The sequence below is a fragment of the Salvelinus fontinalis genome, chromosome 42 (genome assembly GCF_029448725.1).
Source record: "Salvelinus fontinalis isolate EN_2023a chromosome 42, ASM2944872v1, whole genome shotgun sequence".
Classification (NCBI taxonomy): Eukaryota; Metazoa; Chordata; class Actinopteri; order Salmoniformes; family Salmonidae; genus Salvelinus; species Salvelinus fontinalis.
Window position 1 is genome coordinate 16,910,873 of NC_074706.1, and position 27,544 is coordinate 16,938,416.

At 44.4% G+C, this 27,544-nt stretch overlaps 1 protein-coding gene across 11 annotated transcripts in view; it reads left to right on the forward strand.

Moving 5' to 3' along the window:
* The first annotated feature begins 7,634 nt into the window (after nucleotides 1-7,634).
* The window catches only part of LOC129840915 (protocadherin Fat 1-like), a 105,804-nt gene continuing 85,894 nt past the window's right edge, over nucleotides 7,635-27,544 (forward strand). For 5 of the 11 annotated variants that reach the window (XM_055908937.1, XM_055908939.1, XM_055908942.1 and 2 more), the window contains exons 1-2: nucleotides 8,866-9,261; nucleotides 11,224-14,513. In XM_055908937.1, the coding sequence (XP_055764912.1) occupies nucleotides 11,252-14,513 (3,262 nt within the window). In that variant the 5' untranslated portion in view covers nucleotides 8,866-9,261; nucleotides 11,224-11,251. Of the gene's footprint in view, nucleotides 7,929-8,856; nucleotides 9,262-11,223; nucleotides 14,514-27,544 lie in introns of those variants that run through there. The other 6 variants (XR_008757258.1, XM_055908944.1, XM_055908945.1 and 3 more) reach the window with 3 other exon arrangements.

A 27,544-nucleotide genomic window follows, 5' to 3' on the forward strand; every position in this document is an offset into this window, starting at 1 on the left:
CTATAACAAGGGGTAACGGTGAGAGACGTGTTTCTGGAAAGGTGGATTTTTAAAAGTAGAAGATCAAATTGTTTGGGCACAGACCTGGATAGTATGACAGAACTCTGCAGGCTGTCTCTGCAGTAGATTGCAACTCAGCCCCCTTTGGCAGTTCGATCTTGTCGGAAAATGTTATAGTTTGAGATGTAAATTTCTGGATTTTTGGTGGACTTCCTAAGCTAGGATTCAGACATGGTTAGGACATCCGGGTTGGCGGAGTGTGCTAAAGTAGTGAATAAAACAAACTTAGGGAGGAGGCTTCTAATGTTAACATGCATGAAACCAATGCTTCTACAGTTACAGAAGTCAACAAATGAGAGTGCCTGGGGAATGGGAGTGATGCTGGGGGCTGCAGGGCCTGGTTTAACCTGTTTGGGCTGCAAGCCCGAATTCGGTACGACAATGACAACAGCTGCAGGGCGCGAAATTCAAAATCTATTTTTTTTTAAATATTTAACTTTTACACATTAACAAGTCCAATACAGCATTTGAAAGATAAACATCTTGTCAATCCAGCCAACATGTCCGATTTTTTAAATGTTTTACAGAGAAAACACCACACATATTTATGTTAGCTCACCACCAAATACAAAAGTGGACAGACACATATGGATATGATTATGAAGTATGAATTATGATTCAAGTAGCATGCACAAGCCAACCGAAATAAACTAAAACCAACCTAAAGAGCCCAGAAAAAACTACCTCAGATGACAGTCATATAACATGTTACACAATAAATCTATGTTTTGTTCATAAAAAGTGCATATTTTAGCTATAAATCAGTTTTACATTGATGCTACCCAAAAATGCTAACACATAGCTAGAGTCTGAATCCAGACGGGAGTAGCCAGAGAAAATACATACACCAACGTCGGCTACTAATTACACCTCATAAAACATTTCAGAAAAACATATGGTGGATAACTAATGAAAGACAGATATCGTGTGAATAAAGCCAACATTTCCGATTTTTGAAGTGTTTTACAGCGAAAACACAATATATCGTTATATTAGCTAACAACATAAGCTAGCATAAGTCAGCACTAGCATTGGTCAAGCGCTAGCCTAGCACAGTTAGCCCACTTAGCACAGCACAGCTCAACAGATATATGAAAAAGCATCCCAAATTGGGTCTTATCTTTGTTGATATTCCATCAGAATGTTGTAACGGGGTCCAATGTCCAGTAGAGTCTTTAGTTGGGTTCCAGAACAAATTATTTCCCTCTTTGGTTAGCAAGCACGATAGCATTGCGGCGCTACACAGCGTTTCTTCAAAAAATTCTTCCGTCGTATCACATCTAAAGTCCAGAATAAATTGCAATAATATAATTAAAGTATATTGAAAAAACATACTTTAGGATGATTTTGTGACATGTATCAAATAATATCGTAGTCAGACATCATATTCACCGTTATCTACCTTGTTCCAGAAGCCGAGACCAAATTATCCTTCGCGCCCGGAAATTTTTTTTAACTGCGCAGGTCTCACAAGAAGGTGTGTTATTCAGTCCATGGACGAGATATTCGACTCCTTTCAATTCTCACTTCCGCATTACAGCCTGACGAAGGCCTGTGACGTGTCCCTATGGTCCCAAGTCAAAGGGCCTTTTATAGAGAAGGTCTTAAAGAGACACATCGCATTTTGGAAATCTCAATTCGTCTGGGAAAATGGCTGTAAAAATATTTCTGTTCGACTTAGAGAAACAATTCAAACATTTTTCGAAACTATAGACTGTTATCTATCCAACAGTAGTAAATATATGCATATTGGAAAATAAAAAGTTTCTTAGGAGGCCGTTTGAAAATGTGCACACATTTTCCAGTTTTTTCAATATTCAGCTTGCAGCCCAAACAGGTTTTAACGTCTACATCACCAGAGGAACAGAGGAGGAGTTGTACGGCTAAAGGCTAAAAGAACTAGCCGTCTAGTGCGTTCGGAACAGAAAGTGTAAGGAGCAGGTTTCTGGTGCGGAATAAAATATTCAAGGTATAATGTACAGGCAAGGGTATGGTAGGATGTGAGTACAGTGGAGGTAAGCCTAAGCATTGAGTGACTATGAGAGAGGTTTTGTCTCTAGAGGCACCATTTAACTTCTACTTGGTCACAATCCCGGATCCGGGAGCACACTCATCAGTAAAAAAGCTGACTAGCATAGCCTAGCATAGCGCCACAAGTAAATACTAGCATCTAAATATCATTAAATCACAAGTCCAAGACACCAGATGAAAGATACACATCTTGTGAATCCAGCCATCATTTCTGATTTTTAAAATGTTTTACAGGGAAGACACAATATGTATTTCTATTAGCTAACCACGATAGCAAAAGACAGAACTTTTTTTTCCACCATTTTTTTCCTGCATAGGTAGCTATCACAAATTCGACCAAATAAAGATATAAATAGTCACTAACCAAGAAACAACTTCATCAGATGACAGTCTGATAACATATTTATTGTATAGCATATGTTTTGTTAGAAAAATGTGCATATTTCAGGTATAAATCATAGTTTTACATTGCAGCCACCATCACAACTCTCACCAAAGCAACTAGAATAATTACAGAGGACAACGTGAATTAGCTAAATACTCATCATAAAACATTTATGAAAAATACACAGCGTACAGAAAATGAAAGACAAAGATCTTGTGAATCCAGCCAAAATTTCAGATTTTTTAAGTGTTTTACAGCGAAAACACAATATAGCATTATATTAGCTTACTACAATAGCCAACCACACAACAGAATTGATTCAAGCCAACAATAGCGATAACGAATAAACCAGCAAAAGATATACATTTTTTCACTAACCTTCTCAAACTTCTTCAGATGACAGTCCTATAACATCATATTACAAAATACATATAGAGTTTGTTCGAAAATGTGCATATTTAGCGGCACAAATCGTGGTTATACAATGAGAATAGTAGACAAGCTGCCAACAAAATGTCGGGAGAAATCTTGGGAGAGGCACCTAATCTAATCAGTAACTAATCATAAACTTGACTAAAAAATACAGGTTGGACAGCAAATGAAAGATACATTAGTTCTTAATGCAACCGCTGTGTTAGATTTTTAAAATTAACGTTACTAAGACATACAGCGTGCGTTAAAGCGAGAACGCACCGAAGTTAATGGCGGAATAGTAGTTTCACATTTTTCAACAGAACAACGAATTAACATCATAAATAGTTCTTACTTTTTGATGAGCTTCCTTCAGAATCTTGGGCAAGTTGTCCTTTGTCCAGAAGAGTCGTTGCTCGGTTGTAGATTGTCGCCTTCAACTTTGGAATTACAGTAAATATTAGCCATGTGGCGAAGACGTGCCCAACTCACTATAACGCAGCACAAAGAAATATCCGAAAATCCCAAAATACTGATATAAACTGATATAACTCGGTTTAAAATAACTACATTATGATGTCTTTAACACCTATATCGAATAAAATCAGAGCCGGATATATCTAAGGCCTATAACGGAAGCTTTCCAGAACGCCATCCTGAGGTCTGTCTTGCGTCATGGCGAATGTTGAAAAGAGTGTACCCCACGTACCCAGACCCTTTAAATGGCCTCAGATCTGCCTAGCAACTCCATTCCAATTCTCACTATTTGCTGACATCTAGGGGAAGGCGTATTCAGTGCATGTCGACCAATAGAAGACATGCAAATTAATAAACTGACCCTAGAACAGACTGCCTGATTTCAGATTTCTCACTTCCTCACAGGAAGTTTGCTCCAACTTGAGTTCTGTTTTACTCACAGATATAATTCAAACGGTTTTAGAAACTAGAGAGTGTTTTCTATCCAATAGTAATAATAATATGCATATTGTACGAGCAAGAATTGAGTACAAGGCAGTTTAATTTGTGAACAAAATTTTTACAAAGTGAAAACAGCACCCCCTATTGAGAAAAGGGTTAAGCCAGGTGCGGTCACCGCATGTGTGGGGGGTGGAACAAAAGGGCCAGCTTAGGCATATTGAGCAGGGCTGGAGGCTCTACAGTGAAATAAGACAAAAATTACTAACCAAAACAGCTATAGACTAGGCATAATGACATTAGGGAGAGGCATATGTAGCCGAGTGATCATAGGGTCCAGTGAGTAGCTATGCGAGCTGGAGGCCCGGCGATTGAGACAGCTAGCAAGCCGGGGCAAGCAGGCGAGCAGATGGGCCTCAGGGGGACGTCGCAACGGGAGAGCCTGTTGAAACCCCCTCGGACGGTTACGTCGACAGACCTGTCGTGATGGATCGGCGAGGCTCCGTGTTGGCAGCAAAGGGTCCAGGCCAATTGGCAAAAGAGGTATTGAAGCCCAGGAATTATCTGATGGATCTCTTCAGCTAGCTGGGAGATGGGCTTAGCTCGAGGCTAGCTCCAGGCTAACTGGTGCCTGCTTCAGGACAGAGACCTTAGCCAGGAGTAGCCACTCGCATAGCAGCTAGCTAGCTGCGATGATCCAGAGTAAAGGTTCAGGTTCAGTAAAGGTTCAGAGTCCGATATGCTCTAGGTTGATATCGCGCTGTGCAGGCTGGCAGGAGTTGACCGGGCTGAGGCTGGTAGATGTCCGAGTTAACAGTGATGACCATTAGCAGTGGCTAACTGACTACTAGCCAAGTAGCTAGTTATCTGGCTAGCTTCTGAAGGGGGTTCCGGTTCTATAAAAAATAGCAGATCCATACCACATTGGGTGAGGCGGGTTGCAGGAGAGTATGTGGAAATAGATGGAAATTGATTGAAAATCAGTTGATGGAAATTGAGATTAACAATATTAAAAATATATATGAAATATATACAATGAAAAACGATATATACAAGGGATGGGACAAGACAATCAAAACAGACATCCCACTGCTACGCCATCTTGGAAGTCTATCATGGTCCAAACACACCAAGAAAGTCACGAAGAGGGCACGACAATGCCTTTTCCCCCTCAGGAGACTGAAAAGATTTGGCATGGGTACCCAGATCTTCAAAACCTTCTACAACTGTACCATCGAGAGCATCCTGACCGGTTGCATCACAGCCTGGTATGACAACTGCTCGGCATCCAACCGTAAGGCACTACAGAAGTTATTCATGCAGAGGTTAGTCTGGAGAGCCCAGTACATCACTGGGGCCAAGCTTCCTGCCATCCAGGACCTATAAACTATACGGTGTCAGAGGAAGGCCCAAAATATTGTCAAAGACTCCAGTCACCCAAGTCATATACTGTTCTCTCTGCTACCACAGGCAAGTGGTACCGGAGCGCCAAGTCTATTTCCAAAAGGCTCCTTAACAGCTTCTACCCCCAAGCCATACTAAGACTGCTGAACAATGAATCAAATGGCCACCCAGACTATTTGCATAGACACCCCCCTTTGTTTTTACAGTGCTGCTACTCGCTGTTTATTATCTATGCATAGTCACTTTACCCCTACCTACATGTACACATTACCTCGACTAACCTGTACCCCGGGACATTGACTCGGTACCGGCACCCCCTGTATGTAGCCTCATTGTTGTTGTTTTATTCTGTTTATTTAGTCAATATTTTCTTAACTCTATTTTCCTGAGAAAAAAAGGAGAAACCCACACACTGCTCTTGATGGTATCACTGCTGGTCTTTAAAGCTCTGACGAAGGCCTTGAGGCCGATACATGAGGCGTATTATTAAAGAGCAGCGATACCATCAAGAGCAGTGTGCGGGTTTCTCTTCTTTTTTTCTCATATTATTCAACTGTTATCTTACACCTGCAAAAAAGATAGCTCCGATGTGTGAGTGCCTTTTGAATTTTTAACTGTATTGTCCTAAAACTGCATAGGCATTTCACGGTAAGGTCTACACCTGTGACATTCGGTGCATTTGACAAATAACATTTGAATTGATTTTCTTTTTTTAGCTCGGAGACACAAATCACAGGGAATAAGTACATTGCTGAAGGCGTGGTAAGAGCTACCTTGTCATGGTCCGTGTCGAGTGACAAGCTAGAGGGTTTGTACTACAACTTAAGGCAGAAGTTAAAGTGGAGTTTGAGCACCCTAACCACAACTATTCTCGAGTCCTTGTTTTAATCCCTATGACATGTCTGTCAATAGCCAACCGTCAGTCTTCCTTTTTCACAACACCACAAAAGTTTGATTACTCTCATGATGGGTAAGGGAAAGGGGGACACCTAGTCAGTTGTACAACTGAATGCATTCAACTGGAATGTGTCTTCTGCATTCAACCCAACCCCCTTCGACCGAAGTCATGGTAGCTTCAAATATCCCATAAGAACAACATTTTAACAGTCATTCTGTTTTGAGTTAATGCAACCTTTGGCGCCAACATGGTGCCCATTCAAAATTCAACATCTCCAACCGAGTTTGCTCAACAGCTCGAGGCTAAACCAAATATTACCTCTACAAGCTGATCTTCACTCCTCCATTGAATAGTCATGGGGACGGATAATCTGATTTTAGACGTAGCTAACTTCAACCCAATGCACCTCCAGCAGCCCGCAACAATGAAATGTCGCAACAATGAAAAGCCCCTGTTGTGGGTGCATGGATGGGCTTACACACACACACACACACACACACACACACACACACACACACACACACACACACACACACACACACACACACACACACACACACACACACACACACACACACACACACACACACACACACACACACACACACATAGAGAGAGAGAGAGCAGTGTGCAATCAGAGCAACAAGATTTGTGGCCGTTGCCATGTGAAAAGGGCAACCAGTGGAGCACAAACAGCATTGTAAATACCCCCAATATTATCTTCCCCTACCTACTATTCATACCACAACTATTTTCCCATTGCTAAAACACTGTACATAGGTGATAATACAGGCGGAACACTTGACATATTTACTGTTAAATTATAATATTTTGGGGTTAATGTTGTTTTGTGCCTTCTCACTTTAGTTTATGGTTTATTTCAATTGCTATGGCAATGTAAACACATGTTTCTGAGAGAGAGACAGAAGGAGAACACCCCAGAACCCCACACAACAGAAGGAGCACATGCCTGTTTTTACACAGACTCTGGGCAAATTTGACTTTAATGAGGTATTGGTGAATGGACATAGGACAGGGTTTAGCATGCACCGGATGACTGGTTCGCATCACACTCAAACGTGCACTCGAGGGTGTGTTAGTTTGTGGCAGACCTGCACACAGCATGGGGTTAACTTCTGGTATGTGGCTGTGACTGCATGGTGGAAGAGTAGTCTGTGTTTGGGTTTTCCACTTTCATGCATGTTGACCCTATATATAAAGGGCTTTTAACCTATTTTCCATAGATTGCATTTTACAGTCATTTTATGAGTTCATGCAGAAATGTGCAGCCTTATGCAACCATATAACATAAATGATAGCCTACACAACCTTAGTTTCTTTTCAACGGGGAAAAAGTAATTGTTCTGGTCCTGTAGCAAAGCAACTGAGCATTACCAACGAGGGAATCCTGTTGGCTACTTTATTCTTTCAGACTCCTAGTCGCTTTGCTTTCAAGTTGAACTTGCATGGGAATCAGCAAGGAGAGCAACGAAGGCGTGTGAGCTTCGTTACGTCACCGCATCCTAAAACCGAGGCATCCCGGTAGAAACAGTAGGCTACTGCTGTTAAACCGATGTAGCAGCCGAAGTGCACGCAGATGAACAGTTGTGGACTCCGAAGTGCCATACACGCTTGATGAAAATGTGGCTTTTACGGATTTCGGAGGCGTTGAAAATGTAAATAATGTCGAATAACCGGTTTCGGATTGGTTCCTGTGTGTCACTTTATCGTTTTCTGCGACATGCTCTCAAACAAAATTTGGCAACATTTTCTGGGATTTATCTGAACAGAACTTTGGAGAGTCGGCGTCATCCAGCTCGTCTGGTAAGTAATCTAGGAAATAGCATTGCTTTACACTGATAGAGTAACGATAATGTATTGCATAAAACAATTGAAAATAGCAGGAGTCTTTCTTAATGATCATCATCAATATTATTGACATGATAAACTTCCGAGGAGGCTTTAATAGTACATTTTACTGGTAGCCTATGCTTCACAATCTCCAAGATTCCACTCTCACTACACCCACGCACGAACGCACACACACGCACGCACGCACGCACACACAGACTATAAAGTTATGGGTGAGCAGCAGCATGTGCCGTCCAGAGCGCAGTGCTTTGGAGAGAAAATAGCCTAAACAATAGTGAGAGAGCGCCATCAATCGCATATCGGTCACACTCCCATGCGCACGAATTTGGGAATAAGATATTATTGCACAGTTATTACAACGAATATTCCAAAATGAAGATACTTTTTGAATACCATGCGTGTACATGTGCACTGCCTCTCGTTGCACACATCGAAATTCAATTTGAGGTTGTAAATAGGAAAACACCTTTTCCCCACATAGGCTCATAATAAAACGTTGTAGGCTATTTGAACCTCACTACTGTATAGGCCATTGTTTACATTAATAGGAACACCATTCACACAAGCTGGATTTAAAAAAATCTAACCTACACCCAAAAAACAATTTCAATTTGCTTGGATTATCTCATAAACACTATTGGCACCGTGCGTAAATGTGCCAAAACGTTGTACGCCTACATTGGGGGAATTGTAATAAAGTGTAAGGTTCACTTTATGGATGCATGTAACATGCAATCATATAGGATAATAGTGCATAGGTATTGGCATGACTTTTCCCTATGAAATCATATTTTATATGATTTGCCTATTATTATATCCAGCCTGCATCACATCCGGCAGTGATTGGGAGTCCCATAGGGTGGCGCACAATTGGCCCAGCGTCGTCCGGGTTTGGCCGTCACTGTAAATAAGAAATTGTTCTTAACTGACTTGCCTAGTTAAATAAAGGTTACACATAAATACGAAATAGTAATTATAGCCTAGGAAGGAATAAATCATTGAAATTAGATTAGGGAATATAGCAGATCAAAGTTAACCGTTATCTCGGTTCTTAAAGCGGAGGAGCGAGCTGGTTGTTTTATCTTCATGCCAGCAAAGTAGATCCGGGCGTGCGCAACGCGGAGAGATACTAGGCGAATTCAGTGTGGAAGAAAGGGAGCAACGAGAAGAAGTGGAAAGTGGATAGAGTCGCGGAGAGTGAAGTCCACGTAGTTACCATGCAGACATTCGTACCTTACAAACTACATGAAAAACCGCCAAATCCACGCCGTTAATGAGGCAATAGGTATGTAATGTGATCTATTTGTTGTAGCACTTTTCCTGTGAATAATTAAGTTCTTTTTTGTGGTTTGTGAATCGGAGTTAAAAGTTGAGATAGTCCGACCGGACTAGTTCTCTGTCAGTGGCGCTCGAGCAGTGGACAGAAATCAGAGTCCTTTCCTTCCTCCAGTGAAGTTTAACGTTTTAAAGTGTTTAGGAAAGGTATTAAATCGGCTACTATCGAAATGAGAGACTTTGGAAGTTGGTCACTGTTTTACGCATTTTGTTTATTTGTGGGAATTGTTTTACACATTGTGTTGTGTTGGCGGTTCGGGCATTGTTGCCATTTCTTTAAACAAACCATACATCTGGCTCCCGCACGGCTGCGTGTCTACGTGAAATGAATAGGAATGGTGACCGTTGGTGGATGTGTTGGACAATTAAACAACAGACAGCAAGCAATGATTTTCACGAAGCTGTTTCAGTTTTGTCTTTTGCCATCTTCCAAGAATATGAATTCAGCAAAAAAGTTCATTATTATACATAACATGTAAATATCATTTAAAAAAAAATTTTTTTATTTTTTATTTGCCAGGAATAGCCTAGTTCAGCAGTTGAAAAATCCTGGAGGTGTATACAGACTTAGTTAAAAAACAACAACATTGTACATGTATTTATTTGACTTACGGTTGCTTACTAACCTGATATGACCGTGCCATAAAGCCCTACGCTGAAGACATGAATAGTTAACCTAATCCTCAGCGGGGGAAAAAAAATATCCTCAAGGCATACTTTTTTGTTGTTGAAAGTTCTCATGCATGCATTATGCCACTAGCCCCATAAAATGTATAGATGTAGTCTATTGGCCACATACATAATCTAAGGCAGCTGGACAGCAGTGTCCGTCATTAGGCTGGGATGTGCTTTTCCAGATGGCAACCCTCTGAAAGCCCAAAGAGTAGCACTGTGTTTATTATAGCACAGCCTACTAGACAGAAAGTAGCCAAGCTCAGGAACTAAGGCCCCAGAGCCAGTATAGAATCAGCTTTTCTGGCTAGAATTCAGTTGTTTTCCTCATACACTATTTCCAGGCATAATGATGTACTTATAATATACATGTGAAATCCAATATGAGCACAAACCTGTATGCCTGAATGTCACTTCCTTTCCTATTAGACCATCTTATTTTGAGTCAGTTTGCATATCTAGCTATGCGAGGACAGTACCACTTTTCCACCATTTCCAACCCTTTCTCCGTGTAATGTATCTGCTTGAGCTATTTTTACAATGTCATGTAGATCAAAGCATTTCGAAGATGTGCAATTTAAGGCTGATAGAAGGAATTGTGAAATCTGCTTATCATAGCTTTGAAGTCCGTTTTCGCTTGACCTGCAATGGAATAAGTGAGACTTGAATGCCTTACCGCTATTTTGTCACTACCAATGACCTCCGTCATCATTTCTACATAGAGGGTTGAATTAGAGGAGTATATGTTCTGAAGTGAAGAGACTGGTCTCGGAATTGTGCTTTGAAACAGTGAAACATATTTACGTAGTGTATCCTTTCTGTTAAACCTGTTGCCGAAATATTAAGAGGAATGCCGGCGAAGATAAATAAGTTATTTGGCCTATATCCTTTCTCCCTCTTCCCCTCTAACATAACACCCATTCATCAGCCTCACCATCATTTGTCATGCCATTTAAAGGAGTCCGTTGAGGCTCACAGTAAAGAGAGGAGTAAGGTTAGAGACCTTTGTCGAGCAGATATTAACAGCAGCCGTTCACCGTGCCACTGTAAAACCACAATTCTCCGAGGAAGGTTCAACATTTAGCCCTTTTGCTTGTTAGCATAAAGACATATTTTATTATGCTCTTAATTTAAAGCACTGATCCATCCCTATTGAGATTTTCAGAAAAATGTATTAAATGTTCAATTTTATGTTTATTTTTTTAGATTGATTCTAACCTTCTGTTTTGTGTGTCTCCAGGTGGTTTGGTAGAGAACACGGTACGAAAATGGGGAAATACTTGACTTCACTGCTCGTGCTGCTCCTGCAGCTCCTCTGCGGCTGCACAGGGAACCAAAGGACGGAGAAGGCATTGGTCCTGCAGTTCACTCACTCTGTTTACAATGCCACCATATACGAGAACTCTGCTGCTAAGACCTACTTGGAGAGTCATGCGAAGATGGGCATCTACATCACAGACCCCACCTGGGAGATACGGTACAAAATAGTGTCAGGAGACAATGAGAACCTTTTCAAAGCAGAGGACTACGTCCTGGGAGACTTTAGTTTCCTGAGGATAAGGACCAAAGGAGGCAGCACTGCCATTCTGAACCGGGAGGTCAAAGACCACTACTTGCTCACTGTCAAAGCTGTGGAGAGGGGCACCGACGTCGAGGCTCGCACCCGAGTCAAGGTCCAGGTCCAGGACACCAACGACCTGAGGCCTCTGTTCTCTCCCACCTCCTACAGCATCTCGCTGCTCGAGAACACGGCCATACGGACCAGTGTGGCCAAGGTCACAGCCACGGATGCCGACATAGGGACGAACGGGGAGTACTACTACAGCTTCCGGGAGTGGACAGATATGTTCGCCGTCCACCCCACAAGCGGGGTGGTGACGCTGACGGGCAAGCTGGATCACTCTGAGACCAAGCTGTATGACCTGGAGATCCTGGCGGTGGACCGAGGCATGAAGCTCTACGGGAGCAGCGGCTTCAGTAGCATGGCCAAGTTGACGGTGAGGGTGGATCCGGCCAACGAGCACGCGCCTGTCATCACCGCCGTCACCCTGGCGCCCTCGGGCGCTGACCGCGACCCCACCTATGCCATAGTGACCGTTGAGGACAACGACCAGGGACCCAATGGGGAGATCGCGTCGTTGAGCGTGGTGGCGGGCGACCCCCTCCAGCAGTTTAAGGCCATGAGAACTAGTCCCGGGAGCAAGGAGTACAAAATCAAAGCTGTCAAGGATGTAGACTGGGACACCCAGACTTTCGGATACAACCTCACGTTACAGGCCAAGGACAAAGGAAGCCCCCCACAGTTTTCCTCAGCGAAGGTGGTACATGTAACATCCCCTCAGTTTAAAGTGGGCCCCCCTAAATTCGAACAAGCTGTTTATAGGGTCAATCTCAGTGAGTTTGCCCCTCTCCATACACCCGTTGCTATGGTAACTGCCTTGCCAAAGTATCCACAGTTGAAGTATGCTTTCAGATATATGGCAGAGAAGAATCGTTTTGCTATTAATCCAGACACTGGCTTAATCACCACAGCTGGACCCATCTATGCGGATTATGCCACAAAATTTGAACTACAAGTTATTACCAGTGACAAAAAGGCAGCGACTAAGGTTATCATTGACATTATAGATGTTAACAATAATGCCCCTGAGTTCCAACAGACCTCGTACAAGGCCACTGTTGATGAGAATGTACCCGTAGGGACTAACGTGTTAGCAGTGAAAGCCACTGATCTAGACAGTGGCGAGAACGGGTATGTGACCTACAGCATTGCCAACGTGAGCCCGCAGCCGTTTGTCATCGACTACTTCTCTGGTGTCATCAGCACCTCAGAGGAGCTGGATTATGAGCTGATGCCAAGGATTTACAATCTTAAAATTAGGGCTTCAGACTGGGGTACCCCTTTCCGACGGGAGGTGGAGTCATCAGTTACTGTCACACTGAATAACCTGAATGACAATAAGCCTCTATTCGAAAACGTCGACTGTGAAGTCACGGTGCCTAGAGACCATGGCGTGGGAGAGCAGATAACGACGGTGTCTGCAATTGATGCTGACGAATTGCAGCTAGTGCGGTACGACATCAAAGCCGGGAATGATCTTGGTCTCTTTGAATTGAACTCCAACTCGGGTGTGCTTTCTTTGAAACGAACACTAAGCGAAGGGGAGGCAGCTAAAGTGTCCTTCCATAGCTTACACATCAGAGCCAGTGATGGAGAGCATGAGACTGAACCAATGATCATGAACATCATTGTCATCACAGCTCGCAAGCCTGTCCAAGTGAAATGCGTCGATACTGGGGTTGCTACCATGTTGGCAGAAAAGCTGCTTCATGGCACTAAGATCCAAGCCCCAACTGAGCCTGACGATAACTTCATGGACATCCATTCGGTTAACCGCTACTCTCCTCAGTTTGCAGAGTCCTTCCCCGGTGTCATTGAGGTCAAAGAGGACCTTCCAGTTGGGGCTAGGGTAGTCCATCTAAGCGCCTCCGACACAGACAGTGGTTTTAACGGAAAACTGGTGTACGTTATTTCAGGAGGAGATACAGAGAGTCGTTTCATTGTAGATATGAACACCGGTTGGCTTTTGGTTCACACTCCACTGGACAGGGAAACGACGGACCACTACACACTGAACGTCACAGTCTACGATCTAGGAATACCCCAGAAGTCCTCCTCCCGTCTTTTAGACGTTAAGATCTTGGATGCTAACGATAACAGTCCGCAGTTCCTGCAAGACTCCTATTCGGTGGAAATAAGTGAAAACACACCAGTGGGCACTGAAATCGTCCAGGTGGATTCCACCGATAAGGACCAGGGAGATAACGGAGTAATCAGGTATTCGATTGTGGCCGACACTGACCAGTTTGCCATTGACGAGCTGACTGGAGTAGTGACGGTGAAAAAGCCGCTGGATCGCGAGGTGCACCCGGTTTACATTCTGAAGATCGCTGCACGCGACCAGGCCGTTAATGAACCTCAACTCGTGTCTACAGTGTTGCTAAAGGTCATTCTCGAGGACGTCAATGACAACCCTCCCAAATTCATCCCGTCCAATTACAGCGTGAAAGTGAGGGAGGACCTCCCGATCGGCACTGTGATTATGTGGCTAGAGGCTCACGACCCGGATGTCGGGCTGTTCAGTCAGGTACGGTACAGCCTCATCGATAACGGGGACGGCAACTTCGAGGTGGACAAAGTCAGCGGCGCGGTACGCATCCTGCAGAATCTGGATTACGAGAAAAAGCAGGTGTACAATCTCACGGCGAAAGCCAAGGACAAAGGGAAGCCCATTTCCTTATCGTCAACATGCTTTATTGAGGTGGATGTCGTGGACGTCAACGAGAATCTGTATCGCCCGTGGTTCCCCTCGTTCGTGGATAAAGGATTTATAAAAGAGGACGTCCTCATTGGGACGTCCGTAATGAAAGTAACGGCTCAGGACGAAGACAAAGGAAGAGACGGAGAAATACGCTACTCCATACGGGACGGCTCTGGCCTAGGGATATTCACCATTGATGAAGATACTGGTGAGTTTCTCACTTTCTTTTCCTCTGTCATTACCATATTGCCCCTATGTGGAGGCCCATTTTGTTTATAATTTATTATTTAAGGCACCAAATGGGCATGCATGAATTTTAAATGACTGGGATGCGAAATAGGGTGCAGTCCCCTGTATCTGTGCAGACTGTGCTCTTCTGCTCATGCCCCCCCCCCCCCTCCCTGAAATATCAGTGGTGGGGGTAAATGGTGAATAGAGGTGAGGTTCGCTTCCTGGAGAACTGCTAAGCTTCCTGATTCCTTTCATTTTTCTGTCTGAGCGAAGAGAATTGATGGCAGGAACAGCTGGAGCAGCTGTCTCCTAGACATGCAGTAGACATTCCAAACTAGTTGCCGTGGAATTAAGAGGGTTGCTTAGTGATTTTACCCACTGACTCCCCCTTTCCCACACAAGCACTGTTGTGCTGAACACTGCATTTTGTTTCAATGTTGAAAAACGAGTCATATGCAAATTTAATAATGCTTCATGCTGGCTCATCCCACATGAGATGGAACTTGTTTGTATAATGAAAGAGTTATTTTTCTGTGATTGTCATATCTGATTTAGTACTGCAAATCTAAATGTTTGTTGTGTTGGCGATATGCCCTTGCTGGCCTCTTTGTGGTCTTACAAAGAAAGTAGTAATACTTTTTTTTCAGCTGCTCACGGACGTTAAAGCACCTGTGCCAAGGGTTTAAAAATAAACAGTCTGGAATTCAAACGGTTTTGCCACAAAAAGCTACTGGTCACCCCATTTTTCGAGCGTCAGACCTGACTTGCTGCCCTTCATTTTAAACACAGGCACCATACTCTGGGTGGCTTAGTGCCAGTTTTTCCCTTTTAAAATGTATTTCTGCATAGGAATATACATATTTAATGTACAAATGGGCCGGTGAAACTTGATGCATAAAACATTAGGTTTTTAGCATATATGTAGTCTATCCCCTAAGTCTGGAAGTTCAATGCAAAGTCTCTGGAAATGTAATTTACAGGTTTTAAAGTAACTAAATGAGAAATTGACGAGAGAATGTTAATTTAGATTCAGGTGGAGGCATACACTTTATTAAGCGGAGTAAATTAGCTGGGCCTTCCATGAACCTGTGGGGAAATCACACTTTCTTTGCTGGTAAATTTAGCATGACGGGATGAGCTGGCATGAAGCATTGCTCCTTAAGGACCATCTGTCGGCTATTGTGCCTGTCCAGTCTTAGTGGGATTGTTCTCTCTGGGGTAGTTGTCAGATTGCTGCTTGTAGATAATTCTACCTCTTTTGTTCAAAGATACAGAGGGAAAATGTAAATAGAGCAAACTGGAGCGAGCCTTTGATTTTTGAAATGCAATTTGAAACTCATCTGAGATTGGTTTAAAAATGGCTTCGGTCCCACTCATCAAAGTTTCCAGAAACGTTCTCACACACAATGCACTCTTTAGGGAATTGACATCTGAAACGAAGTGCCTTATATTTAGGCAACAGAGATTTCTGCTCTGGGGTTTGTTAGTTGAGACTTGGCCCTTGGCTTGGGGTTGTGGATCTTAGGACGAATCTCTGAAGTCTTCTTGATTCCGTAAGGGACACCCACTTCTTGTTTGATATCCCACTCCTGAATGTATTGGATGCAGGTCACCGGGAGCTCCTGACCTGCTCTTCCTCCCCTGCCCTTGACCTCCATGTCCTTCAGAGTGATTTATCAGGAGTGGCAATGATAGGATTGTCCTGCTATTCAGTCCCGTTGTTAGGGATCACAGCCAGAGCTGGTAGCAAACCAAATATGCCTAAGGCAGCGGTGTGCCTCCTGGGAATTCATGCATTGACTGAAGGTGGTTTGGGGGGTTGGTCTGGGTCTGAGCAGAGGGTGGTGCAAGGTTACCACATGAGGATTATGCTCTACAAGAATCGATGTCAAACACACCCAGCATCACTTTCACCCAGTCATGCAGCTACAGCTAGTGCTTTCCGACAAGTAGAAAAACAAAGGTTGAGAAGAGAAGAAAACAAATGAAAAAGTGCTAAAACCAAAGGGTACATGCCAGAAGCCACACACACCTTAAGCTCTGGAAAAGTTTTTATGAGAGGGCTAATATAGGAAGGCTGGCTAACATCTGTGGCTGGTTAAGTTAAATGCCTTTTGGAATCTCATGTTCTCGGTATGCATGCTTTATTTATTCCCTGTATCCTCTTGGAACCCTAGGTTTGAGAATGGAGGGGTAGTGATGAGGAATGTGCAAATGAAAAGGTCTTTAGTGCCAATTTGACTCCCATACCTCTCATCTTACCGCCAAGAAGATACCATTGTGGCTTTCAGTGTATCTCCTTAAGCCTAAATCTTGAACTTTAGTTAGTTACTAGCTTAATTTAGTTCAGTGAACAGAGGCGGAAATTAATTTATGTAACTTCAGCTTTCAATATATTTTTTCACCCGTTTCAGGGTTTGTGTAACAGTCCTGACCTATTTATGTTAGTTTTTATGTGTTTTTGGTCAGGGCATGTGTTATGGGTGGGCAGTCTATGTTATCTGTTTCTATGTTGGTTTCGGTTTGCCTGGTATGGCTCTTGATTAGAGGCAGGTGGTTTGCATTTTCCTCTAATCAAGAGTCATATTTAGGTAGGGCATTATCACTGTGTGTTTGTGGGTGATTGTCTCCTGTGATGTCTTCGTTGTGTTCGATGTATTCACTTTTGGAGCTGTTTGGCTGTTCGTATGTTTCGATGTCCGTTCCTGTTCGTGAGTTTACGTTTGTCCATGTAAGTTTATGTTCAGGTTGCGTGTACGTCGTTTTCTTATTTTGTAGTTTGTTATAGTGTTTGTTTTCCTGTCATCAGTTGTCGTTATTAATAAAAAAGATGGCATATTTCCCTGACTCCGCATATTGGTCTGAAGATCCTTCTCTCCTCACCTCTTCCGAGGATGAGGAAAGCGACAGCTCTTACAGAATCACCCACCAAAATACAGAGACCAAGCGGTATGGGAATGCTCGACGGAGCAACAAGGACTTTTGGACTTGGGAGGAGATCCTGTCTGGTAGAGGACCCTGGGCGCAAACTGGGGAATATCGCTGCTCTCGTGAGAAGAGTGAGGCAGTCACAGCCCAGGAGCGGTGGTTTAAGGAGGCAGCTAGGAGACGTGGATGGAAGCCGGAGAATCAAGCTCGTAACTGGAATTATGAGGGGACTCGTCTTGCACGGAAGCCCGAAAAGCCCGTGAGTAACTCCCAAAAATTTCTTGGGGGGGGGCTAAAGGGTAGTGGGCTAAGGGCAGGTAGGAGACCTGCGCCCACTTCCCAGGCTAACCGTGGAGAGCGGGAGTACGGGCAGACACCGTGTTACGCAGTAGAGCGCACGGTGTCTCCTGTACGTGTGCATAGCCCGGTGCGGGTTATTCCACCTCCCCGCACTGGTAGGGCTAGATTGGGCATTGAGCCAGGTGTCATGAGGCCGGCTCAACGCGTCTGGTCTCCAGTGCGTCTCCTCGGGCCGGCATACATGGCACCTGCCTTACGCATGGTTTCCCCGGTTCGCCTGCATAGCCCAGTGCGGGCTATTCCACCTCGCCGCACTGGCAGGGCGACCGGGAGCATTCAACCAGGTAAGGTTGGGCAGGCTCAATGCTCAAGAGAGCCAGTACGCCTGCACGGTCCGGTATTTCCGGCGCCACCTCCCCGCCCCAGCCTAGTACCTACAGTGCCTACATTACGCACTAGGCTACCAGTGCATTTCCAGAGCCCTGTTCCTCCTCCACGCACTCTCCCTATAGTGCGTGTATCCAGTTCAGTGCCTCCAGTTCCGGCCCCACGCACTAAGCCACCTGTGCGTCTCCTAAGTCCTGTACACACTGTCACTTCTCCCCGTACTAGTCCTGAGGTGCGTGCCCTCAGCCAGGTGCCACCAGTGCCGGTACCACGCACCAGGTATAGAGTACGCTTTGAGAGTTCAGTGTGCCCTGTCCCTGCTCCACGCACTAGTAGGAAGGTGCTTATCATTAGCCCGGTGCCTCCAGTTCCGGCACCACGCACCAGGTCTACAGTGCGCCGTATCCGGCCAGAGCCATCCGTCTCCCCAGCGCCATCTGAGCCATCCGTCTCCCCAGCGCCATCTGAGCCATCCGTCTCCCCAGCGCCATCTGAGCCATCCGTCTCCCCAGCGCCATCTGAGCCATCCGTCTGCCAGGAGCCTGCAAAGCCGCCCGTCTGCCATGAGCCTGCAAAGCCGCCCGTCTGCCATGAGCCTACAGAGCCATCCGCCAGACAGGAGCCGCTAGAGCCGTCAGCCAGACAGGAGCCGCTAGAGCCGCCCGCCAGACAGGATCTGCCAGAGCCGCCAACCAGACAGGATCTGCCAGAGCCGCCAACCAGACAGGATCTGCCAGAGCCGCCAGCGAGCCATGAGCAGCCAGAGCCGTCAGTGAGCCATGAGCAGCCAGAGCCGTCAGTGAGCCATGAGCAGCCAGAGCCGTCAGTGAGCCATGAGCAGCCAGAGCCGTCAGTGAGCCATGAGCAGCCAGAGCCGTCAGTGAGCCATGAGCAGCCAGAGCCGTCAGTGAGCCATGAGCAGCCAGAGCCGTCAGAGCGCCATGAGCGTCGAGAGCCGTCAGAGAGCAATGAGCGTCGTGAGCCGTCAGCCTGCCATGAGCGTCGAGAGCCGTCAGCCTGCCATGAGCGTCGAGAGCCGTCAGCCTGCCATGAGCGTCGAGAGCCGTCAGCCTGCCATGAGCGTCGAGAGCCGTCAGCCTGCCATGAGCGTCGAGAGCCGTCAGCCAGCCATGAGCATCGAGAGTCGTCAGTCAGCCATGAGCTGCCCTTCAGCCTGAAAAGGCTGGATACCCAGAACTGCCCATCAGTCCAGAGCTGTCTCTCTGTCCGGAGCTGCCTTTCAGTCCGGAGTTGCCCCTCTATCCTAATCTCCCTCTCTATCTTCATCTATCTCTATAGTCTTATCTATCCCTCTATCTTGATTTATCTCTCTGTCCCGGTGTTATCCTTATTAAATATATTATTAAGAGAATTGTGTGGGGGAAAAAAGAGGGTGGACATTCTTTGTGGGAGGAAGTTAGGATGGATTATGGTGGGGTGGGAACCGCGCCCGGAGCCTGAGCCACCACCGTGGTCAACTGCCCACCCGGACCCTCCCCTGGACTTTGTGCTGGTGCGCCCGGCGTTCGCACCTTGGGGGGGGGGGTACTGTAACAGTCCTGACCTATTTATGTTAGTTTTTATGTGTTTTTGGTCAGGGCATGTGTTATGGGTGGGCAGTCTATGTTATCTGTTTCTATGTTGGTTTCGGTTTGCCTGGTATGGCTCTTGATTAGAGGCAGGTGGTTTGCATTTTCCTCTAATCAAGAGTCATATTTAGGTAGGGCATTATCACTGTGTGTTTGTGGGTGATTGTCTCCTGTGATGTCTTCGTTGTGTTCGATGTATTCACTTTTGGAGCTGTTTGGCTGTTCGTATGTTTCGATGTCCGTTCCTGTTCGTGAGTTTACGTTTGTCCATGTAAGTTTATGTTCAGGTTGCGTGTACGTCGTTTTCTTATTTTGTAGTTTGTTATAGTGTTTGTTTTCCTGTCATCAGTTGTCGTTATTAATAAAAAAGATGGCATATTTCCCTGACTCCGCATATTGGTCTGAAGCTCCTTCTCTCCTCACCTCTTCCGAGGATGAGGAAAGCGACAGCTCTTACAGTTTGTCTTTGCTAACAGCAGTAATTCAGCCATTTGTAGGCCAAGATAAGATTAGCAAAACCCAGAAAGTTGTTACTTCTAAGATAGGAATCAACATGTTCCTCCCCTATCCAGTTCTTATTGTCCGACTGTAGACGGCGTTATCCGCCAAACGTCTGGCCCATCTGGATCTCTGGCCCTTGTATTTACGTCTGCACATCACACAAACATGTTTAGAGCTGGGGGCTATGTGGAGCCCTGGTGAGATGTTGTGTGCTGTCCAGGCTAATTCTGGCCTCGTGTGCTCAGACACTGCTGTTGGGGTTATCGAGCTAATGGGGGCCTGACACACTTAAGGCCAGCTAGGTATGCCCGCTAACCTGATTGATGTTCCCAGGGCCAGGCATGGAATCTAGTTCCTTGATTTAATAAACCTTCAGTTGGAAAAAGGAACAAACAGCTGGAGCTTGAGGTCGCGATACAGAGAGAAGAACAACAAGATGGACTTATTTTATAAAGTAGGCTAGTTGAGGCTTCAAGTGAGAGGGTGGTTGTGGTTGGGCGTAGAAGTTAGGGCTGGGAATTGCCAGGGACCTCAACATAAGATATTATCACAATACTTAGGTGCCAATACAGTGTTTATTGTATTTCTCATGATTCTACTGTATATATATATATTGCGATTCGATGTTCCAAACATATTACTCACAATATGTCTGCTGCAGAGGGGCAATAGAGCGCCATGAAGAAACAAGTTTTGATCAGGCATAGAAATAAAAGTGCTAAACACAAAATGTCTCCCTATTTAAAAAGATGGAGAACAAGCTATGAAGGAAAAATACTGGTGCAATTATTTTGGTGCAGGTACAGCCACCTAGCTCAAAACTATATTGCGATATTGTCGATGCTATGTGTATCTTTAAAAAATGATAATACACCCCCCCCTCATCACTAGTAGAAGTTGTTGTTGTGGGGTTGCCGAGCTGGTGAGTGGTATTCATTTTGGGACAAAGCCACTGGACGTTCCATTCTCTCTGTGCATCTAAATTGAGATCGACTCTTAATGGTCTTCACTCAGCAGCGCACTATAAATGCTTTCACCGACGTTCCTATAAAAAAAAAGCCAGTAATGCAGCTGTTGTTGCTTAGGGAAGAGGGAAGGGTGGATGATGTTGTTTGTCATGGGCTGTGCTTGATTAATGGTGAGGTAAGCTATAGGCCTAGGCCCTGTATGTCCCCTACTGGTACGTTGTTGTCGATGCAGACAGTTCTCCAAGTAGATCAATTAGACTTGGTGCTTGCACTAAAGGATTGACTGCCGTTTATGAGGTCGGGGAAGGGTCCTCTGTGATCAATTAAGCATGTCTTTCTGTTAGAACTCCTATTTCAGCCTTTGACGTTAAGAGCTAGTTCGACCAGACTCTCTCTCATTGTGTTTCTTCTCCAGGAACTGCTAGTTTTGATGCTGTTTTGACAGAACTATTGAAGGCATGTCTTTTAAGTTCGTTAGCCTACTTTGTGAACTATGGAGAACAACCAAGATGTGATAATTCAATGTGCACTGATTCACTTAACTGGAGGAAGAAGAGCATGGAAAAAAGAGGTGAAAATGCATATTGATGAAAGTCTCCAGGCTTAAAATATACTAGTAGTAAAGGTGAAGAAATGTGTAGGCCTTCATGCGGTGTGTTTGCATTTATGTAGGAAAAAGGGAAGGAGTCTCAAACAGCCCCAGTGAATCGCCTCTTCCGTCCAGATGCTCGTTGGATAATGTATGCATTGCCCTTTGCTCATTGGATAATGTATGCATTGCCCTTTTGCTCATTGGATAATGTATGCGTTGCCCTTTCGCTTCAAGTTGGAGGCAGCCGGTGTGCTGAAAGAGCTCTTTGTGGAAGCAAATGAAATAGTTTGATGTGTAATGGCAAAGTTCTGTGAGCTTGTGTTTTCCCCTCTTCAAATTGGGCCTTTCTCCCCCTCTCTTCCCCAAATTGTCCCCCCATTGCCCTTCCTGTCGAGAGCAAGGTAGGGCCGACCCTCAGTGATGCCAGATAAGGGAGGTATGTGCCGAATGGTTTTGTCTTTTCATGTTTGGCTGCCTTCACTATCCCAGGGTGAGTGGGGTGGGGGGGCGATAGTGGGAGGCGATAGCCGTGTCTGCACAACCAAAGCGTCATGGGAGATTGATTGAACCCAAGCACCCGTGCCCGGTCCCTTCTATTTTTTTGATTCTATACGCAGAAGCTGAAGCCAGAAGTGTGACTTCTTCAGCACACTGAAAAGAGCCACATGACTTGTAATGGTCTTTGCTTGAGCACCGTTGCTGGGGCGACGGGACCAGGAATGTGCAGCGGGCAGAAGTTGATTGTAGGGTGCTAAATGAAAAGCACACTTTCATTTGTTGCTTCTCTCAGCCCATTAAGTATTTTTTTGAAACCTGTAAAGGTGCCACGTGCAGATGGCATGCTCGATTGCGAATGAACTCTTGTCATGCTAATCTAGTCAATTGAGACAAACGGCTAATAATGATTGGTGAGATTTTCTTTTCATGTAAACTACTGAACATTTAAAGTAATGGTTGCACAGAGATTCTGCAGACACATACAAGACTGCAGTAACTACATGTTTGTCACACATTTGACGGGAAAGAAAAGCATCAAATACATTTTAGTGAGGTTTACTGAGATAATTAGAATGCTGAAACTTGGGCCAAGAAACCATTTTGTTGTTCAGTTCTCTATCTTGGCGTGTGTTCCCATGTTACTTTGAAAATACCTGCAGTTCCCTGTGGCATGTTCACCTGAATGTGAAGTCGTTTTTTTCCGATCATTGCCCCAATCAAAATGGAGTTTACCGCAGTGAAGGGGGTAACCGACAGAGGCTTAGCTGGCTGTTTATTTTCTCTATACTATGCATTGGCTATCAAAGCGTAACTGACTGAATGTCAAAGTGAAATGGTACTTGGCGTAACGAGTCTTGAGGTTTCATGTGTTGAGAGACAGCCACTTAAAATCAAACAGCGAGAGATGAAGATGCTCCTTTCGAATTCCCCATCCGTCATTTTCCCTGTTAAGCTGCCAATGTAGAGACCAAAGACAGGAAACATCAGAATTACGGTAGCATGACCAGAGACAGCAGCTTAATGGCACTGGGTTCAAGTCCCGTTTTATACAGATGGAGAAGTGACGTATTTAGGCCTAGGTGCCATGGTTGCCTCTTAGGGTTGGAAAGCTTGGGATAGAAAATGCTGCCCAAACATGCATTTCAACTCCAATACTGTCCCAACATTCCTGTCATACCTCTCAACAACTGTAATGCCTCTTATTTATATATATATTCTTTTTTTACCTTTATTTAACAAGGAAAATCAGTTAAAACTTCTTATGGCTGCAATCCCGTTAACGGGATCGATATGCCAACAGCCAGTGAAAGTGCAGGGCGCCAAATTCAAACAACAGAAATCTCATAATTAAAATTCCTCAAACATACATGTATCTTATACCATTTTAAAGGTAATCTTGTTGTTAATCCCACCAACGTGTCCGATTTCAAATAGGCTTTTCAACGAAAGCACCACAAACAATTATGTTAGGTCACCACCAACTCACAGAAAAATTCAGCCATTTTTCCAGGCAACGAGAGGAGTCACAAAAAGCACAAATAGAGATCAAATTAATCACTAACCTTTGATGACCTTCATCAGATGACACTCATAGGACTTCATGTTACACAATACATATATGTCTAATTTCGATTTAAGTTCATATTTATATCCAAAAACCTCAGTCTACATTGGCGCCATGTTCAGAAATGCCTCAAAAATATCCGGAGAAATTGCAGAGAGCCACGTCAAATAACAGAAATACTCATCATAAACTTTGATGAAAGATACATGTTTTACATAGAATTAAAGATACACTTGTTCGTTAATGCAACCGCTGTGTCAGATTTCAAAAAGCTTTACGGCAAAACACAATATTCAATAATCTGAAAACAGCGTCCAGGCACAAAAGCAAGCCATACAGTTACCCGCCAAATTGTGCAGTCAACAAAACTCATAAAAAGCATTATAAATCTTCACTTACCTTTGCTGATCTTCGTCGGAATGCACTCCCAGGACTCCCACTTCCACAAGAAATGTTTGTTTTGTTCGGTAATGTCCATCATTTATGTCCAAATAGCTATTTTTGTAGCGTGTTTGGTAAACAAATCCAACGTCAGGAAGCGCGTTCACTAAAAGCTGACAAAATGTCCAAAAGTTCCGGAACAGTCAGTAGAAACTTCTCAAACGATGTATTGAATCAATCTTTAGAATGTTGTTCAAATAAATCTTGAATAACGTTCCAACCGGAGAATTACATTGACTTCAGATGAGCGATGGAACAGAGCTCCCTCTCATTTGAACGCGCATGGTCAAAGCATGGTCAGGTCATGGCAGACCTGACTAATTCCCCTCTCATTCGGCCCCCCTTCACAGTAGAGGCATCAGACAAGGTTGACATCTAGTGGAAGTGCAAACTCATCCATATCTCGCTGTGATTTCAATAGGATCTTGGTTGGAAATCGACCAACCTCAGAATTCCCACTTCCTGTTTGGATTTTTGTCTCAGGTTTTTGCCTGCCATATGAGTTCCGTTATACTCACAGACATAATTCAAACAGTTTTAGAAACTTTAGAGTGTTTTCTATCCAATACTACTAATAATATGCATATATTAGCAACTATGACTGAGGAGCAGGCCGTTTACTCTGGGCACCTCTGTGCACCTTTCATCCAAGCTACTCAATACCGCCCCTGCAGCCATAAGAAGTTAAGAACAAATGCTTATTTACAATGACGGCCTACCGGGGAACAGTGGGTTAACTGCCTTGTTCAGGGGCAGAACGACAAATTTTTACCTTGTCAGCTCGGAATTCGAACTAGCAACCTTTCGGTTACTGGCCCGACGCTCTAACCACGAGGCTACCTGCCGCCCCCAAATAGTCGGTATATAGGGGGCGGCAGGTAGCCTAGTGGTTAGAGCATCGGGTCAGTAATCGAAAGGTTGCAAGATCAAATACCACTCTAATCTCTGAAGACAATAATAATTGAATGAAAAAATAATCAACCTTTGTAAATGTCAGCACGACAGCCTCTTGGAAAATGAGAGCTGGCTTATATTTCAAAGCGCCTTATCTGTCTTCAAAAAAAGACCTTTCCACAGGGACCATTTACCGCAGCGCATTGAGTACAGTCGGTGTCAGTGGGCAACTATCTCAGGGGGCTTCATAAACATTTTGCGATAAGGGGAAGACAGACGGTCGCGCCCACTATTGTCAGAGGAACGGGGCATGGCACCAGTGGGCCGGGAGGTAACAGGTCTTAAATTTATAACGTGATATTAAACCAGGTGCCCAGCTCACAGGCCCGCTCTGAGGCTTTCGAAATAACACTGCGCTCTGGTGACAATGGAAACTGCCTGGGCATGTTCCAATAGGCTTCCTCAACTGGAATTAATGGGCTAAATTCTGCCTGAAAAAAAGAGAAAAATCCCATCAGGCATGTTCTCATTGCATCACTCCCCTTTTGTTCATTAAAGACTCTCTCTCTTTCACTGTCTATCTTGTACATTCTCCCCTATTCCCCTCACTCCAGATGAATGCAGCCATTCTTTCATTTCTTTCCTCGGGCCAGAGAATCTAGAATATGATTCTTATTTATTACACAGTGTCATGAAGCTATAGTTTTGAATATCCATGCCGCTTTAAAATATGAATGTGCCACTGGTCTGCTAATGCAGTTTTAGTTAGTGCCCTCTCCTTTTAAGACTATACGATTAGGTCAGTATGTAGAGTGAAGCACACATTGTTAAGTTGTCTGAAATGATTCAGTTTGTCTAAAGTTTTAAGGTACCGTTTTCCTTAAGCCCAGCTGTTTATAGCGCTGTTTTATGCCTCGGGTGGCGATTGTATACAAAATGCACAATGATGCGCGAAGCGGAAGTGGTTGGTGGGGGCACAACTCAGAGGATCATCGGGTCAAAGAGAGATCAAATTGCATTTTGTTTTGTCACGTGCGCCGAATACAGCAAGTGGAAACTTTACTGTTAAATGCTTACTTACGAGCCCTTTCCTAACAATGCAGAGTTAAAAAGTATGGAAATTAGCTAAAAAAAGGAATTAGTAACACAATAAAATAACAATAATGAGGCTTTATACAAGGAGTACCGGTACCGAGTTAGTGTGCTGGGGTATGAAGAAGTTCAGGTGATTGAGGTAATAGGGACATGTAGGTAGGGGTGAAAGTGACTAGGCAATCAGGTTAGATAATAAACAGAGGAGCAGCAGTGTGTGTGAAAGTGTGAGTGTGTTGGTGTGTGCGTGTGTCGTCAATATGCACGTGGTATGTTTTGTGTTTGTAAGCATGTGTGTCGGAGTCGGTGTAGTATGCATGAGTGTGTAGGTAGTCCAGTGAGTGTACATAGAGTCAGTGCAAAAAATATATAATGGGTCGGTGTAAATAGTCCAGGTAGCCATTTTATTAATAACTATTCAGCAGTCTTATGGTTTGGGGGTAGAAGCTGTTGGTTTGGTTTGGTGCTCCGGCACCGCTTGCCGTGCGGTAATCACACGGCAAGCAGAGAGACATGCACTTTTGTGTTGAGAGACTCTGTGTGAACTCATCATGCAGCTGTTTGGATGATGGTTTTCCCGGATCTACACTAACGTACTGAATACCCCCTGAATGCTGGTCACTCTTCAAAGCACCACCATATTTGGTCAATGACCCCGATATGGTCTTTGCCACTTCAATAGCCTGCTAAGTCCTCTTTTGCATGGTGATTCTAAGCCTTTAGCCAATGTGTTACCGTGTGTAACTCGAGCTGTCTGCAGTATTCAGAAATATCCACCATTCTATAAAGTAATAAAGACGATGAGTGCGACAGCGAGCCCTGTAGGCTATGTGGTCATCCCATGAGGTGGAGTTTTTCCTCCTTTGGCTGCACTTCATAGCCTTGTGAATTTTTCAAAAGTTTCAGGAATTAATACTTACAGTATGGACTGAAAAATGTTGGAAGTGGAGGGCTTAGCTTCTGAGAACTCTTGGAACCAAAGATACGATTTGATTTAAGTTGCGGGGGCATGGGAAGCTTAGCTCAGGACTCTATTTCTAATACACCCAGGGCTCTACGTGGTGGAGGAATTTGAAGCATTTCGCCAGGGCCGGTGGAAAGAGAAGAGGGGGGGGGGTTGAGAAAGTTTATGTAGACATGTGAGGCAGGAGTCCTAAGAAGGCTGAGGAATGCGAGGGGAAAGGAGAGCAGAATTACCAAGAGGTAGTTCAAAGCAGACGTCTGACTTTTTCAAGTGCCGACCAAGGGAGTGCT